The sequence below is a fragment of the Myotis myotis genome, unplaced genomic scaffold (assembly GCF_014108235.1).
Source record: "Myotis myotis isolate mMyoMyo1 unplaced genomic scaffold, mMyoMyo1.p scaffold_m19_p_8, whole genome shotgun sequence".
Classification (NCBI taxonomy): Eukaryota; Metazoa; Chordata; class Mammalia; order Chiroptera; family Vespertilionidae; genus Myotis; species Myotis myotis.
In genome coordinates, this window is record NW_023416390.1 from 35,020,805 (window position 1) to 35,033,517 (window position 12,713).

At 52.3% G+C, this 12,713-nt stretch overlaps 1 protein-coding gene across 2 annotated transcripts in view; it reads left to right on the plus strand.

Moving 5' to 3' along the window:
- Positions 1–12,713, plus strand: part of RAMP1 (receptor activity modifying protein 1) — a 36,128-nt gene continuing 23,415 nt past the window's right edge. Inside the window, exon 1 of one of the 2 annotated variants that reach the window (XM_036320350.1) lies at positions 1–171. In XM_036320350.1, coding sequence (XP_036176243.1) covers positions 120–171 — 52 coding nt within the window. In that variant the 5' untranslated portion in view covers positions 1–119. Of the gene's footprint in view, positions 172–904; positions 924–12,713 lie in introns of those variants that run through there. The other variant, XM_036320351.1, reaches the window with a different exon arrangement.

The following is a 12,713-nucleotide window of genomic DNA, read 5'->3' on the forward strand; positions in this document are numbered from 1 at the left end:
AGTGGGCCGGGCGGGCGCCTCCCGCCGCTCCCGCTCCCGCCCCCGCCCCCGGAGCTGCGACGACTCAGACCTCGGCGGGTCTCGCGGCTGGCGGACCGGCCCCGTACGTAGCAGGCGTCATGGCCCCGGCCCTGCGCGGCCTCCCGCGGCGCAGCCTCTGCCTGCTTCTGGGTGAGTAAGGTTGGGTCCCGGCTGCCCCGACACTCCTGCAGCCCCCGTCCCCCTGCCGCGCCCGCTCGCCCGCTCCGCGCCCTCGAAGGGAGGCGAGTGTCCAGAGCTCACCGGTTGCGACTGGCTGGCCGTCTGGGAGCCGAGGTCCCCGGGGCTCACGAGAGGCCCCGGACGTGGACGGGGGTCCCTGCAGGGCTGCGCCACCCTCTGGGGACCGGGACAGCTTGGGGCATTGCGGGGCAGGGAGTTCTGAAAGGCTCAGGGCAATTCTCTCGCACCCTGGGACTCACTAATTTTCAGGAGTAAAACTACAATGCGCGGGCCCCCTGCCCGCACCTCTGTGCCCCCGCGGGCTTCCTTAGGCGACCGTGTGTGAGAGCAGGCACCGGGCAGATCACCTATTTAGAAATCAGAACCACAGCCCTTTATCTAGAAATTAGTGAAAACGGAAAGCCTGATTCTAACATACAACAGTTGCTGACTTGCAAATAAACCTTCCAGAGATGTCTTTGCAGAAGCGGCCAGCTGACTTGAGGATTTCCACAGCTCCTTTTCGCTGAGTACTTAAGCGCTTCAGGCTGATCGAAATTCTAAGAGGGGCTCTGGGTGTGCTGGCTCCCTGGGGCGGGAGGGGGGGGGGGTGTTGGTATTCTAAGCTGAAACCCAGTGAGGACAGGAACCAGCACCAGGCTTGGCAAAATGTAGCAAGAAATTGTCGCCTTCACTTCCCTGTCTACAGTTTTCATCAACTGGTGAGAAACCTTTTTAAAAACGGCTTTAGCTATTTGACTCAATTTGTGTGTTTAGGCACCATTTATTTATTCCTCTCCCAAGGATATATTTGTATTTATTTTTAGAGAGAGAGGAAAGGGGTGGGAGGGGGGGGAGCATCAATGTGACTCACCTCGATCGGGTTGCTTCTCTTATATGCCAGGACTGGGGGTAGAACCCGTAATCTTTCCATGCACAGGGACAATGCTCCAACCAACTGAGCCACAGAGCTATTTAAGAAAACTAATTAAATAGGTCATTTAAGTGGAAGAATCCAGTGGCCCCTGGAAGGCCCCCGCAGCCATTACTGGTTCTTTGGCCTTTCCCAGAAAGGGCAGTGTGGTCAGAAGCACCTGATGGTGCTGGGGAAGGGGTGACCCCCGTGCTATTTTTGCAGCTGGGGGAGCAGCTGGGAGCAGTGTGGCTTACCCTGGAGAGGGTCCAGGTCCTGGGGGAGATGGGCTGAAGACTACCCAGGCGCTGTGCCATCCCACCTCTCGCTATTCATAAACCTTGCCAAGGAGGGTCAGATCCGCAGGAAACCCGCAGCATCAATAGAATATCATCTGAAAACTGATCTTGCCCCTTCAGTGTTTTGGCTGACGTTATGTAAAAAAGCAAAATCTTAAAATAATATTACCCTCTTCTTTTGTGTTAGGATTCATTTGGCTTGACATGGAACTTACTGTTTTGGTTTCCTGAGAAATGAACATTTCTCTTTAGCAGGGTTGTGTCCCTTTTTTTTTTTTTTTAATCATAAATGTTCTCTACTCATGTGCCAAAGCTGCACCCTCTAAAGCAGTGGTTCTCAACCTTCTGGCCCTTTAAATACAGTTCCTCATGTTGTGACCCAACCATAAAATTATTTTCGTTGCTACTTTATAACTGTAATGTTGCTACTGTTATGAATCGTAATGTAAATATCTGATATGCAGGATGGCCTTAGGTGACCCCTGTGAAAGGGTCGTTCGACCGCCAAAGGAGTCGCGACCCACAGGTTGAGAACCGCTGCTCTAAAGCGTGTGTGAATAAAGCACTGCGTGATCCCTTAAGAAGACCTTCCTTGCCCTAACCGGTTTGGCTCAGTGGATAGAGCGTCAGCCTGCGGACTCAAGGGTCCCAGGTTCGATTCCAGTCAAGGGCATGTACCTTGGTTTCGGGCACATCCCCAGTGGGGAGTGTGCAGGAGGCAGCTGATCGATGTTTCTAACTCTCAGTCCTTCTCCCTTCCTCTCTGTAAAAAAAATCAATAAAATCTATTAAAAAAAAAAAGAAGGAAGACCTTCCTTGTTTACCAAGAAGGTGATACAGTGTTCTGGTGAAAATCCAAAATCCTCTAATCTTAAATTATATTAGGTCTGGCTAACATTGTATCTTGGAAAAAACAAACACAACTTTATGAGGTTATTAGTAAGCTCATGTCATTGAGCCCGGCAGTAATTAGAGTATGGGGCACGCAGTGTTTCCTTCCCAAGCTGCGGCTTCGGCCATATCTCCTCGGAGATGAAAACCTCACTACCCAGAATGGCTTTGCGGGATTGTTTTTTCCCCCAAGTATGCTAGTTGTTAGGTTCAAGAACTCATCTGCAACAGTTTTACAATCAAGCTACTTTTCTTATTCAATCTGCTTGCTTTCTGCACATGGTTTTTGACATCTCACTATTCTGGTCAGACCACATGCATTTCAGAAGTTTGTACGTAGCCACTGGAAAGTTTTTCATCGATCAGAAGAGGGCATTTCCAGACAACGCAGGATCGTGCTGTGTGCGGTGTAAGCTCCTGATTAGAAGAGCCCACCGTCACTCAGGAGGGCGGGCCCACTCAGACTTGTGGGAACTCCTCTGACACCTGTCCTGGGAAACATGTACCTTTCTTGGGGTCATGCTGGGGGCTGTGGGGTTCTCTTTGCAAGGCTGCTATGGTCATTGAGATATCTGACTTTGTACATACACAAGTGTAGCCGTAACCTCCAGGGACATCCCAGTAAATACAACCCATGTGACTGCTTCAGATGAAATCCGGAGGCACTGTAGTCCTAGAGCCCAGGTCTGAAGGATCTTACTTGCTAATCAGCTCGGTGTGTCTGTTCATGCTCCCTGAGGGGAGAAGCTTCTGGATTCTGTCTCCGTTCCACAGGCACACGCCAGTCACTGTACATGTGGTCAGTTCCAGGCCAGGGCTGTTGAGAAATGGTCCTGTCCACACGGACGCCGTAATCTGCAATGCGCCAAGGAAATGTTGAGTTAGAATCCTTTCTTCAGGAAAATGGCTCATTGAGAAAACTTCTTTCTCCTTATTTTCCCCCAGAATGAACCAATTTCACAGCTTCTACCCCGTTCATACCCCATCCAGTGTGACACAGGAGCCCATGTGGATAGATTCCAGCCCTTGAGAGTGGAACCTGGCGGGTAGGCTGCCAGCATCCCCTCCTTCAGGAGCAGAACCCATCTTTCCTGAGGCCCACCTGGCGTGGTGGGCTCCCCTCAGTGGGCTCTGGCTGCACAGTCTGTCTCAGGGAGGGCATAGGACCCAGGCTGCACAGTCTGTTTCCTGCTGGAGCTGTGGGGCCCACTCTCCCTCCTCTTGGCTGGGGGCCACGGAGGGGTGGGGACACCTGTCCATCCTGTGAACCAAGGAGGGGTGGGGGCACCTGCCTATGACCTGAGAGAGCTCTCCTGGCACCTTCTGAGCTCCTAGGTCAAAGCCATGGGGTAGACTTCTCAGCCCTGTTACCCCATCACATGTGAGCTGGGTGTGCCCTTGCAGGACAGTGCCTGGTGGTGGCAGGTGCTCGGAGGGTCTGAGAAGGGCACCCCATCCTGCCCAAGAGCCTTTTGTTCACTGGGGACTCAGGGAATGCCTCCTGAAGGAGGAGGTGCTTTAGTGGAAAAGGAGCAGGAGCTGGGACGGGGGAGAAGAGGAGGTGGCCAAGGTGGCCGCTGGGACTTTAGCGCCCATGCCAAAGGCCTGTGCTGCCTGCCTCTGCCCTGCAGCTGCTTCCTGGCGAGTGAAGAGATACCCACGATGCTGACAGGACTCTGCCCTGTCCCCAGCGCCACATCAGAGGTGCCCTTGGGCCCCCACTCCCTCCCTAACCCCCCAGAGAGATGTCCTGGTCACCAGCCCTCCCTCCCTCCAGGACAGGGTGACCTTGGGCTGCATAAGGTTTCTAGAGAACTCATCTGTTCTCTGTGAGGAGGGTTATGTCAACACAGCAGGACAGGAGGGCTCCCAACCTTAACAACCACTCAATTCATTTTAACATAATGAAGTTATTGTCCATGGAAAGCTTTTCTTTCCTAAGATTGTCTTATTTCAGTGTTTTCTTTGACAGCGAAAGACATCACTTCCATCATCATTTAAGTGGCTCTGTTGGAGCAGGGCCCACGGAGACACGCTGACCAAGACTCTGCAGGGGACCTGGAGCCCGGGCCTGAGCCTCCCAGCCAGGCTTCTTACTTTATTCTCATGAGGCCTCACAGGGTCTCCTTTGTTTAGCTCCCTGATGGCTCCCTCTCTCTCTACCTTGTGGGTTCCTACAATGGATTCTGTGGGACCAGAGGCCAGAACCCCAGCCATCCTTATCTCCCACCTGGCCCACATCCACTCTGCCCTCAGCTCACTGTCCTCCAGTCTCACAGGCCCCACCAGGCCACACCACCTCCACCCCTCCTAGGTGACTGCCCACAGGGAAGCCTCCTCTGGCCACCCCATGCACCACCCTGGGGTGGTGACCCTCTCCTGTGCCCCTGCAGGCCCCCTCACAGCCTCCATCACACCACAGTGGCAGTGCCCCCACATGTGCCAGGCTTGAACCCCAGGTCAGTCCACCTCTGGGTCCCTCCTGTCCGCAACTTCTGAATGAGCACAGAGTTTGCAGGAAGCAGTGACCCACCTACGGCATGGGCAGTGCCCACCCTGCTCCTCAGGGCTCTGCACCCCATGCCCTCAAGGCTCACCAGGAACGGTCCTAAACCACACATCACTTGAGAAGGCAAAAGGCAGCGAATGACAAGCTAATAATTGGATACTAACACCTGCCGTATGGTCACATGTCAACGGGAATGAAAGCAGTTTGCGCGTCACATCACAGGGAAGAGGTCTAGAAAGCATAGTCACTTCAACAGAAATCTGGTGACATTGACACCGGGTTGGCTCGCTTCCCATGTGCCTTTTCTGCCTCTGGAAGGCTCCATGGGTCCGTTTGTAAGGCGGAAGGGCTGCCGGCTGGGTGGATGGCCAGGTAAGGGGCTCCGGGGAAGCACTAAGCCATTTCTCCTAGAAACCTCTCTCTGTCCCACACAAGTGGTTCACATAGTGTCATCACCAGGCGGGAGTTCTGGAAAGTAGAAGCCAGGGCAGTGCCCATAGGAGGAATGGCCCAGCTCAGGCCGAGAAGCCCTGCTCCGTGTAAACAGGTACATAAATGGTGCTGCTTATGCAGAAGAAATAAGCCCAGGGCTCTGGCTGATCAGAGCCCCGAGGAGCCTGGGAAGAGCCTCTAGAGTAGACCCAGGGCATTGTGCAAAGGCCCTGATTCGGGGCTTGTTGGAAGCCTTTGTGGCCAAGCATTTGACCCAAGGCTGGGCTGGAGGACTCACCCTCTGGGCCAAGGTAGACAGCTCAGATTTCATTCAAAGGGGAAACCTGCAGGATATGAAAGGGGGTGATGAGAGTTTGGTTTAAAAGCCTTGGGCTACTTCGCATTGTGGGCTGGGGTGGGAGTGCAGGCAGCGGACCAGGGGAGGGAGGCTGGGTGGGGTGAGGACAGAGGATTGAGATGGAAAGAGCGGAGATCCCTGAGAGTTCCAGAGGTGAAACTGAAGGTCAGCCTTGGGCTTGGGCCTGAGGGGGGGGGGGGGGCGGGGTGCGCGAGCGGGATGGTCAGCCAGGCTGCCGGCCCAAGTGGAGGGTGGGAGCTTAGACTTCAGGGTTAGACCCAGGGTCCCAGTCAAATTTAGATTTCAGATCAGTGACAAATCATTTTAGTTTGCATATGTCCCATGCAATTGGGGAATCATTGTTTATCTGGCATTCAGATTTCACTAGGCGTCTTGTATTTTTGCTCACTAAAGCTGGCAGCCCCATCCACAGCGGCCACCTCCCCTTGACACTCAGAGACCATGGCAGGTAGACAGGTGTTGCACAAGTTCAGGGCACAGAAGAGGGGTGTGGTCGGAGAGTTTGCAGTGAGAGCCTCAGATGAGAGGGACGGTCCCGACAGGGAAGGTCCTGAAGTTAAATGATTCTTCCTTCACACTGTAAACATTTGATGCATCTGGGATGCCCCTGGTTTTTGAGCTAAATGTCTGTTGGGATTTGGACGGTAATTGCACTGACCTATGAATTGATGGGGAGGATGAATATCGTGACCGCTCCTCTGCCTTTCTGGAACTGCAGATTACTGGTTCAACGTCTAGGAATCTTGTGGGGTTCTGGCTGCTACTGTGAGTGGGATATTTTCCCAGTCTATTTTCTAACTTGTTGCTGGAACAGAAGAAAGCTCCTTTTTTGTACATTTGTTCTGTGGTTGGCCACCTCCCTGCACTCAGTTTCCCACAGAGCTGGCTTCTTGCTTTGTTTTCCTTCTTCCCAACTCTTGGCTTTTCAGATAGGTCACCTGTAAGGAAGGCCTATCTCCCAGCCCCTCCCAATTTTAACTCTGTCTTCTGACTCTTTGCTGAGATCCTGCATGCTCTGTGCGGGAATCCACACATGCAACCCCCAACGGCACGTTCCCATGGTGAGTTGTTATAGTGGAACCTTCTTTAACCCACTCAATGCTTTTTAAAGTTGTCATAAAATACACATAACATAAAAGTTACCATTATACAGTTCAGGCATTAAGTACCTTCACATTGTTGTCCCACCATCACCATCTTCCCAAACTAAAGCTCTGTCCCCATTAAACATGCACTCCTCATCCCCTGTCCCACCCTTCTACTTTCTGTCTGACTCTGGCTACTGTAGGGACCTCATGTAAGTGGGACCATACAGAATCTGTCCTTTCATGACTGGCTTATTTCACTCAGAATAATGTCCTCAAGGTTCGTTCATGTGACAGGATTTTCTCCTCTTTTTTTTTTAAACATGTTTTTATTGATTTTTAGAGAGAAAGGAAGGGAGAGGTAGAGAGAGATAGAAACATCAATGAGAGAAAAACATCATTGATAGGCTGCCTCCTGCACCCACCCCCACCCCTGACCAGGATTCGAACCTGTGACCTCTTGGTTCCTGGGTCGATGCTCAACTGCTGAGCTACACCAGCTGGACAGGATTTTCTCCTTTTTAAAGCTGAATAATATTCCATTGTATGTATGGACCATACTGTGTTTATCTACTCATCTGTTGATGGACATCTGGATTGATTCTATCTTTTGACTATTGTGAATAATTCTGCTATGAACATGTGTGTGTAAATGTCTATTTGAAACCCTGCTTGCAGTTCTTTGGAGGCATATATCTACAAGTGGAATTGCTAGGTCATATGATAACTCTGTTTAACTTGTTCACAGCAGACTCTTTTCACAGCAGATGCACCGTTCCCATTCCCACCAGCCGTGCACAGGGGTCCACTTTCTCTGTGTCCTCTCTATCTTTGTGCTGGTAGCTTCCTGGTGGGCGTGAGGCTCCCCTCGGGGCTCATCGGGTGGGATTTAACCTTGTCAGGGACAACGCTGTGGTTTATCATTTTTAGGCTGACATCATCTGACTCCACTGCTCTCCTGTTGGATGCCACTTCTTCTTTTACCTGACTTAGCATCCCATTTTCTTGTAGATTCAGGGGACATATTAATAGGTCCCCCACATCTAGCACAGAGCAGACACCTCAAGGAGGGGAAGGGAGGGGACACAGCATCTCGAGGCCAGAGCCAGGGACAGTGGCTGAAACTGACCAGGAGGACCAAACACAGGTGATGGCCGGAGACTCTATTGGCTCAGGTCTACGTGGGCTAAGGAAGGTTTGCAACATGTGGGATGCTGACCGTCAGAGAGTGTATGCTGTGCGGGGCGGAGGCGGTGGGGGTTGACCAGGCCTTGACGGTTGAGTAGGAGTTTTTACTGCATGTAGTTTTTGTTTTTTCAGTTTGTCATTGTCTTGGTTTTGGTTTTCCTTTTTCAGGCAGGCATGTGGCTTCCTGGGGATTTGGCTCCCGGCGGGTGGCAGGAACCAGGGGGTGCTGGAAGTAGTGGTTCTCACCCTGAGGGCCCTGGCAGGGTAAGCGGAAAATGATTCACGGCTGCAGCCAGAACCTGCCGAGCAAGGCTTTCTCCGGAGGGTTAGGGGAAGATGTGCACAGAATACAGAGATAATAGTTTATAAAGTGTGTTTTTTAACCTGTGGACAATATAGGGGAATGAAAGGCAGAAGATAAAGATCACCCATATGACACCACTCAGAGATAGCCCATTCTTGATATTTCCTTCACATTCATTGTTAAACAGCTTTATTGAGGTATAATTGACATGGGATAGCTGAGTACATTAGAGTGACTATATTAGGGTAATCTGGAGGGTCCTGACATACGTGTACACCTGTGTGGGTTCAAGGCTGCGCGAATCGATATCCACCACCTTTGAAAGTGTCCTGCGAACTTGGTCACCTCCCCCTCCTCCCCTCTCCCCAGCACCCTCCCCCTTGTCCCTGCTGGACCCCAGGGGCCCGCGTGCCCTGTGAGGTACTGAGGGTGGCTCACACTGAAACCTCACAGGGACGGGCCGCTCGTTTTTCAGGCGGGATCCCTAAACTGAATCCTCTGGAAAGCAGTCCTGTAAGTTCACGGCGGGGGAACTGTCCCACTTCTCCACTAAAGAAACTGTGGCCAAGAGGGGAACATGCCTGCAAGAGCCTGTGTGGCCTCCTCTGTGCCGCCTGGAAGGTCAGGGGTGTCGTGGATCCCTGCAGGCACGTGGGCTACTCCTACCCCAGTTCCCCGGCACCAAAGGGGAGGCTCTGTGTTTAGCCCCCAGACTGGTCCCTCAGACCAGCGGGCCTCCCAGCGGAGGGCCCTCCCCCCAGCTCCTCCCGCACCGTCACCGGGCTCCCCCAGCTATAGGAGGAGGACTACGGGAGTTCTGTGGTTCTCTCTGCAAATGTGGAATCAGCCGCAGCAGACGGCCCTCCTGCCACCTGTGCAGACAGACGGAGCGGCTTAAAGTGAGGCCCACCCGCTTCGCACTGCTGGGCCCTCGTCTCTCCTTAGAAACCCGGATGTCCAAGGTCTCCATGCAGCAGCCCTTCAGCCTGGAGCCCCATGGACCTGGGGAGAGCCAGCAGTCCTGCCTGTCACTGTGCTGAGGGATCCCCTGCCTTCCTCCGCCAGTGTCCTCATCTCAGGGCCAGTTTCCTGCTGTGGACAGAGGGGCCCTGTCTCTGAATTCCCGATGGTGCATGTGCCCGACAGCTCCTGTCCTGACTCACGGAAGGAGTGTGTCTGCTCACGGCCTTCGAAGCCATGATGAATGAATCCATTTGCAGTCCCACAGGAATGGAATCCAAACAGCTGGCTTTAAAACTCTGGGCAATTTTATTCAGCTTTAAAACTATACTGTCTCGGGAGAACCAAGATGGCGGCATAGGTTAACGCTGGAGTTTGCTGCCTTGAACAACTACTTCAAAAGTGAAACTAAAAAACGGAACGGACATCACCCAGAACCGCAGGAACGCTGGCTGAGTGGAAGTCCTACAACTAGGAGGAAAGAGAAACGCATACGGACACTCAGAGGAGGCGCAGTGCTGAAGTCAAATTCTGAGGTGCGGAGTGTGCGGAGCAGGCTGGCGGCGGAGGGCGCGGTTGTTGTTTTCATTCAGAAGGGAGTCGCAGACTCTGAGCTCCAGATCCGGGAGAGTCTTTAGGGATCCAGACTCAAACGGGAGAAGCGGGACTGTCTGGCTTCGGTCAGAGCGAGTGCAGCTTTCTCTCCGAGCTTTGCAGCGGGTGCTGGGACTCAGAGAGGCAGAGCCCCTGGGGACAGGACTGAGAGCCGCCATAACTGCTCTCTCCGGCCCACCCTGTTGATCCTGTGCGACCCGCCCTGCCCAAGCCCTGCACAGAGGCATTTGCCGGATAGCCTCAGGCAAAGGCTAGATTAGCACCTCCCTAGAGGACAGAAGTTCTCTCACTGCTGACACAGCTGATTCTCATAGCCACTTGGCCTGGAGGTCAAACCCTCCCTGGTATTAGCTACAACAATCAAGGCTTAACTACAAGACTGCGCACAAAGACCACTAGGGGGTGCACCAAGGAAGCATAACAAAATGCGGAGACAAAGAAACAGGACAAAATTGTCAATGGAAGATATAGAGTTCAGAACCACACTTTTAAGGTCTCTCAAGAACTGTTTAGAAGCCGCCGATAAACTTAATGAGATCTACAAGAAAACTAATGAGACCCTCGATGTTATATTGGGGAACCAACTAGAAATTAAGCATACACGGACTGAAATAACGAATATTATACAGACTCCCGACAGCAGACCAGAGGAGCGCAAGAATCAAGTCAATGATTTGAAATGCGAAGAAGCAAAAAACACCCAACCGGAAAAGCAAAATGAAAAAAGAATCCAAAAATGCGAGGATAGTGTAAGGAGCCTCTGGGACAGCTTCAAGCATACCAACATCAGAATTATAGGGGTGCCAGAAGATGAGAGAGAGCAAGATATTGAAAACCTATTTGAAGAAATAATGACAGAAAACTTCCCCCACCTGGTGAAAGAAATGGACTTACAGGTCCAAGAAGCGCGGAAAACCCCAAACAAAAGGAATCCAAAGAGGACCACACCAAGACACATCATAATTAAAATGCCAAGAGCAAAAGATAAAGAGAGAATCTTAAAAACAGCAAGAGAAAGAAACTCAGTTACCTACAAGGGAATACCCATACGACTGTCAGCTGATTTCTCAACAGAAACTTTGCAGGCCAGAAGGGAGTGGCAAGAAATATTCAAAGTGATGAATACCAAGAACCTACAACCAAGATGACTTTATCCAGCAAAGCTATCATTCAGAATTGAAGGTCAGATAAAGAGCTTCACAGATAAGGAAAAGCTAAAGGAGTTCATCACCACCAAACCAGGATTATATGAAATGCTGAAAGGTATCTTTTAAGAAGAGGAAGAAGAAGAAAAAGGTAAAGATACAAATGAACAACAAATATGCATCTATCAACAAGTGAATCTAAGAATCAAGTGAATAAATCATCTGATGAACAGAATGAACTGGTGATTATAATAGAATCAGGGACATAGAAAGGGAATGGACTGCCTATTCTTGGGGGGGAAAGGGGTGTGGGAGATGCGGGAAGAGACTGGACAAAAATCGTGCACCTATGGATGAGGACAGTGGGTGGGGAGTGAGGGCGGAGGGTGGGGCAGGAACTGGGAGGAGGGGAGTTATGGGGGGGGAAAAAGAGGAACAAATGTAATAATCTGAACAATAAAGATTTAATTAAAAAAAAAAAATAAAACTATACTGTCTCTCTTTCTGACCAAAGAAACTGCATCAGGCTGGTTAAGAGAAGTGAGCTATTCTCCTGCACCTAAACCACTATGGTTTCAGGCTCTCTGGCAGCTGCCCAGCCTCACCCACAGCAAGGCTGCTCTGGCTCCTCCAAGGCAGGGAGAGAAGTGGGGTCTCAATTCCCAGAGAGCAGGGTCCCACCCTGGGTCAGCAGGGGGACCATCTCAGAGCCCAGCCAGGGTCAAGGCCAGGGACTGGGGAGGGACGGGTCCTGTTCTAGGGTGAGCACTGAGGCTGCCAGATAGGGCAGGCCAGTGGGGTAGGGGCAGGGCTGTGCTCCATGGCCCAGAGGTCACAGGGAGAAATTGCCCAGAATGCACTGGGAGGGACTGGGGACAGGTGGAGGGGACAGCAGCACCCCTGGCCTCCAACACCAGCACTCCCTGCTGGTGACCAGTGGAGGTGCCCTGCCCTGCCCTACCCTGGCGACTGGCTCTGCTGGACGATCTGCCCTTCTGGGAACTTGGTGTCCTTGTGACAGGTCTGTCCGATGCCGTGTCAGCCGAGTGGCTCTGCAGAGAGCCCTGGCTGAGATGTGTGGTCGTCTTATTCTCCCTAAAACCAGCCCTTCCAGACAGGAGGGGTCCCCCGAGCTCCGGACATCCATGGACCAGTCGCAGGCGCCTGCCTCACGCCCACACAGAATGAAGCTAGGTGTTGCCATCTTGTTCGTTTGACGCATATTAACATGCAGAGCTGCTGGGAGGACGTACATGTATCAGAAACGAGTGGGAGGTGACAGGGCAGCACAAACGGTCCTCAGAAAAGAAGGAAATGTTCTACCACCCAAATGAGGTGCTGAGGAAGTGGGCTGGGCCCGGGCGGGGGAGGGAGAGGAGATGGGAGAGGAAGAAGGAAGGGGGAGGAGGGCAGGGGAGGGGGACCTTTGGGTCTGGGGTTTGCAGGGAAAAGCGTCCTGGTGGGGAGACAGGGTGGGTCGTGGGGCAGTGAGGGGGTGGGAACCATCAGAGAGGCCGTCCTCAGATGAGGCTGGACAGATGGCTCAGAGTTCTTTCCTGAATTCAGTGTCTGAGCCTCCTGAGCTACCCAGGAGCCCTGGCACTTCCCCTGTCCCACAGGTGGGCTTCCTTAGGGCCCCCTTGGTGGGGCAGGGGGAGCTGCTGGGCAGAGACCAGCATAGCCTGGGGGCAGTAGGTGAGCCTGCAGCCTCACCCTAAAGCAGTGATGGCGAACCTATGACACGCGAACTCATTTTTTTGGTTGGTTTTTCTTTGTTAAATGGCATTTAAAT